General features: G+C 37.3%; 1 protein-coding gene across 1 annotated transcript; it reads left to right on the plus strand.

Moving 5' to 3' along the window:
* Positions 1–366: 366 nt before the first annotated feature.
* On the plus strand, positions 367–3808 carry LOC110504323 (blarina toxin). Its single transcript, XM_021583103.2, has 5 exons — positions 367–430; positions 552–747; positions 2880–3115; positions 3193–3334; positions 3621–3808. The coding sequence occupies exons 1-5, from the start codon at positions 391–393 to the stop codon at positions 3640–3642; spliced, it is 636 nt and encodes a 211-aa protein (XP_021438778.2). The 5' UTR covers positions 367–390; the 3' UTR covers positions 3643–3808.
* The last annotated feature ends 552 nt before the right edge of the window (positions 3809–4360 follow it).

The following is a 4360-nucleotide window of genomic DNA, read 5'->3' on the forward strand; positions in this document are numbered from 1 at the left end:
GCTTACAGTTTGTTATTCAGAATTTAAGTTGAAGTTGCTGTAGGCTACAACTTTCCAATTACATCAATAAATATTTTTATTTACAATGATTCGCTACATTATATTCATGCCTTGGGATCCTTTTGAGCCACTCAACCCATACTCATACGGAAAAGGACATAACTTCATATCCGAAGTTGTACTCAAATATAATGCAAATATACTTACTTACAAAGGACCTGATCTACTTACACAAAATAAGCAGCCAATAGAGTTGAATTGATTCAAATACTTAAAGCTCATTGGTCAGTGTGTGATTTGAAGGTGAGATATGTTTTGAATAACTGTTGAGGTGTCAAGGAATGACAAGAACAAAAAGGAAGAAGAGTGGCATCAGGACGACAAGTCATTATGAGGGGTTGCGTTTCTCTGTTCATTTTACTCTTGGCTGGTAAGGATTTACTTATTTGAAATGTTTTGCGTTATTGTAGTTGTATGTCAAAGAACCTTTGCCTTTCCACCACATACTGCACATTCTTTACCCCTCCTTCCATTCTCTTCTTCTCTCTCAGGCCTTACCTCGGGTGATTCTCACAAGAGAATCCTTGGAGGGGAACCTTGCGATGACAATTATGCTAAGCACTATGTGAAACTCAAGGCCACTAGATTGATAGAAGCTTTAAATAAAATGGAGTCACAAGAATGTGGTGGCTCTCTTATTCATGAGAAATGGGTCCTTACAGCTGAGCACTGCACTAGCTATGGGAGGTAAAGTGATGGCTAAACTTTATCTACAGGAAGATGAATGTTTTATATTGGCACAGGGTGATATGGGTTAATTATGTCATTTTTATGTAATTTGTTTGTATGGCAACTAGTTTTGATTTGGTATTCTGCTGATTACCTTACAAGCTGTTTATGGATTCCTTAATTCATTTCAAATCAATCAAATCAAATCAAATGTTATTTGTCACATACACATGGTTAGCAGATGTTAGTGCGAGTGTAGCGAAATGCTTGTGCTTCTAGTTCCGACAATGCAGTAATAACAAGTAATCTAACTAACAATTCCAAAACTACTGTCTTGTACACAGTGTAAGGGGATAAAGAATATGTACATAAGGATATATGAATGAGTGATGGTACAGAGCAGCATAGGCAAGATACAGTAGATGGTATCGAGTACAGTATGTACAAATGAGATGAGTATGTAAACAAAGTGGCATAGTATAGTATAAAGTGGCTAGTGTTTGTTTCTCTCAATCGCGTAAAAGCGTTTTTTGGAACGTCCCTATTTTGGAACGTCCCTATTTCAGAACAACAATCATTAAAAGCGTAAATACGTTTGCAGAACATCTGATCATTTATTGCAGTTGTACCTTGATTGAATACCCCGACTCCTTAAAAAAAAATGAATTGTCATAAATGAATCGAAAATTCTCTGTAAGGTGTTTTGTTCCCAGAACACATTGTTTTCATCAGAAGAGAAATGGTTACAGATGTGTTCACTGTTTCCGACAATCAGTAAATACTGGAGCACAACATTTGAAATGGCTCTATCAGTGTGACATCAGGTACAATATAGGGAACGATCTAGGTAAAGAGGACTACCAAAGTATTACGATTTTTTACAACATTGTGCACATGCAGAGAATGAATTTGGGTTACCTCTACTTCTAAGTAACTTTGGGACCTCCTATGTCATCCTCTCCAACATTGTGAGCATCCATTACAGAGCTTTGTTTTAGTGTGGATTGAGATCTACATTCATATCAGATGTGTTCTTCCAGTGTATCAACCTTTCCATATTTCTATGTTGGATTGTGTTTCAGCTTGCAGATGGAAAGTCTTCAAACCTATGAACAGACTTTGTACTGAATACATGTAACGGAATTGGATTGTGATGATACTGATGAATGAATCCTGCGCACAATGTGCCTTCTTTTTGATCAGGAATTATATTTGTTTTGATGTGTGTTCAATTGTTCGGTGAAATAAGCTTAAAAGCAGAGTCATTTCTAATATCCTATAATGCTGCATCTTTTGATGAATTTATTTATGTTTTGAGAAAGCACCAACATTTTTTAAATGTTTTTACTGTTTTGCAAAAGACCACAGAGTTCTGTGTCGTAAGAACACGGTTTTGAAAATCAACATTGTTCCAAGAAATGCTTGTACGCCATTGAGAGAAACTGTAACTCATCGTCTTCGACATTGTGACCTTCCATTACGAGCTTTGCTTTGGTGTTGGCTGAGGCCTATCCATTCATATCAGCAGTTCTCCACTGTACTCACCTGTCCTTATTTCTACTGGGGATTGGCTTTCTGCTTGGTGGTGGAAAGTCTACCAACCTGTCAGCAGAGCAGCCTACGTATTGAATACATTGGATTGTGATCATACCAATGAATGAATGCTGCACAAAATGTACTTATTTTACATGTTATTTTGATTCAAGAAGGATATATAATTTCATGTGTCTGAAATTGTTTGGTAAAATATGCATAAAAGGTGAGTATTTGCCCATAATTATGCATCATTTAATAGTATTTTGATCATCATGATTTAGTGACTGCAAATCAAATCTATTGATTAAATGTGAGGCAACTTGAGGCAAAAGGTATATATGGTTGTGATAATCTTTTTGCAGGCAGTCATGTTCTTTGGAAGAATGTATTTGCCATTTTGGCAGTATAGTTTTGATGATGTATTTGCTTTTTGAGAAGGCAACTACATATGCATTTACTGTTTGGCAAAAGGCTACAGAGTTCTGTGACTGTTTTGAAAATGGGCAACATTGTTCCAAAAAATACTTGTACATGATTGAGAAACTCTAACTGGTCTTTTATAACCCAAGGTAACAGTGATACACAAACTGTCTCTTTATACGTCTTCCCTTTAGTACAATAACAGCGATACTGGGTGCACATCCAGGTGGAACACCTAAACCAGAAGAGGTCCAGATTCCTGAAGAAAACATACGACGTAATGTAATCAAAAGTGTTCCTCATGACATCATGCTGCTGAAGCTACCTAAGGCATACCCTCAGTTCACTACCATTCAGCTTCCTCCCTCTACATGCCAGACACCTGTGTTGAAGGAGAATGTGAGAATTGCAGGCTGGAGTTACACAGAAGGTGAACACACAGAGTTGAGTGATGCACAAGAACCTACTTGCAGGATTTATATCATTTTCTCTAATCTAACTCCACAGGTGGTAGAAAGCCAGAGAAACTACAGTGTTCAAAATCAGGAGACCTCCAAGTCTCCAAGAGTGTTTCCCCACAGAAGATGCTCAAACCAAAATTCAAATGCGATTCTGCGCAGCAGCTCCAGGGAAGATGGACGCCTGCCATGTAAGACTGATTTCAATTCACACGCTTACAATTCCCTGCCTAGTTACATATCATTTCTGCCCCAAAAATAACAGTGGTGGGTGACTAACTTATCAAATTTTATTTACAGTAAAAGTCAATCGAACAACCTTCATAATCTTTTATCATTACTTTATCAAATGAAGAGTTGATTACTGAATAATGTGATTAGTGCTGTTGGCATACAAACGATTTGTTGTACTTCTTAATGTAGGCCCATCAAATTAAATAGATAACATTTGTGTTTATTCTTCTGTACCTCACACAGGGGGACTCTGGAGGAAGTCTGATGAACAAAGATGGCCTCCTGTATGGTGTGACCTCACGGGCTAGTAAAATAGAGAGTAAAGTTCCAATCAACTTCATGGATGTTTGCAAGTACCGAGAATGGATAATGGAAGAAATCAATAAAGATAATTCATTGAATAGTGAGTAAACAAATGATGTTCTCCAAATAAAAGGTGTTCTCAGATCTCCAGATCTCCTTGAGTGAATCCTGGAATATTCTTTGCCTCTTTGTATGTACACAGTCTAGGAGGATTGTAGTGTTTTGGCAGAAAGCCAGTAGCGGTGCGTGGGTTCAAAAATATTCATACAGCATGGTCAAGCAAGTTAATGTTTACAACATTTTCACTAAACAACTATTGATTTAGAACCACGGAGAGTTACTACAAGTAGCAAAGAAAACGAGCTGCCTCCACTGTTCCAGCACCATTTCAACTTCAACATTTCAACAACATCAAATCATCTATGCTTAGTTTAAAACAGTGACAACTAAAAGATACCAAAAACTATTTATTACAATCAACGTAAGCTAAATATGATGTGTCTGTTAATGCTTGATTCGGATTTCTGTGGGTGTGTGGCGTTTGTGCAAGTAGAAAAAACATGTTGACTCACCCTACCTGTAGAGAAACTCCAATGCCATCGTCCTCTCTTTCATGTAGAAGAAACAATTTATCACTCTGACATACAGTACACACGTTCAATGTTTTGCTGTCCTAGGCT

This window comes from Oncorhynchus mykiss, chromosome 25 (genome assembly GCF_013265735.2).
Source record: "Oncorhynchus mykiss isolate Arlee chromosome 25, USDA_OmykA_1.1, whole genome shotgun sequence".
Classification (NCBI taxonomy): Eukaryota; Metazoa; Chordata; class Actinopteri; order Salmoniformes; family Salmonidae; genus Oncorhynchus; species Oncorhynchus mykiss.

Bases quoted from the DNA above. Each gene is read 5' to 3' on its own strand.
- LOC110504323 (XM_021583103.2), top strand. From the start codon at position 391: ATGAGGGGTTGCGTTTCTCTGTTCATTTTACTCTTGGCTG. The intron at 748-2,879 runs GTAAAGTGATGG...TCTTCCCTTTAG, and splicing joins CACTGCACTAGCTATGGGAG to TACAATAACAGCGATACTGG. The intron at 3,335-3,620 runs GTAAGACTGATT...TACCTCACACAG, and splicing joins GGAAGATGGACGCCTGCCAT to GGGGACTCTGGAGGAAGTCT.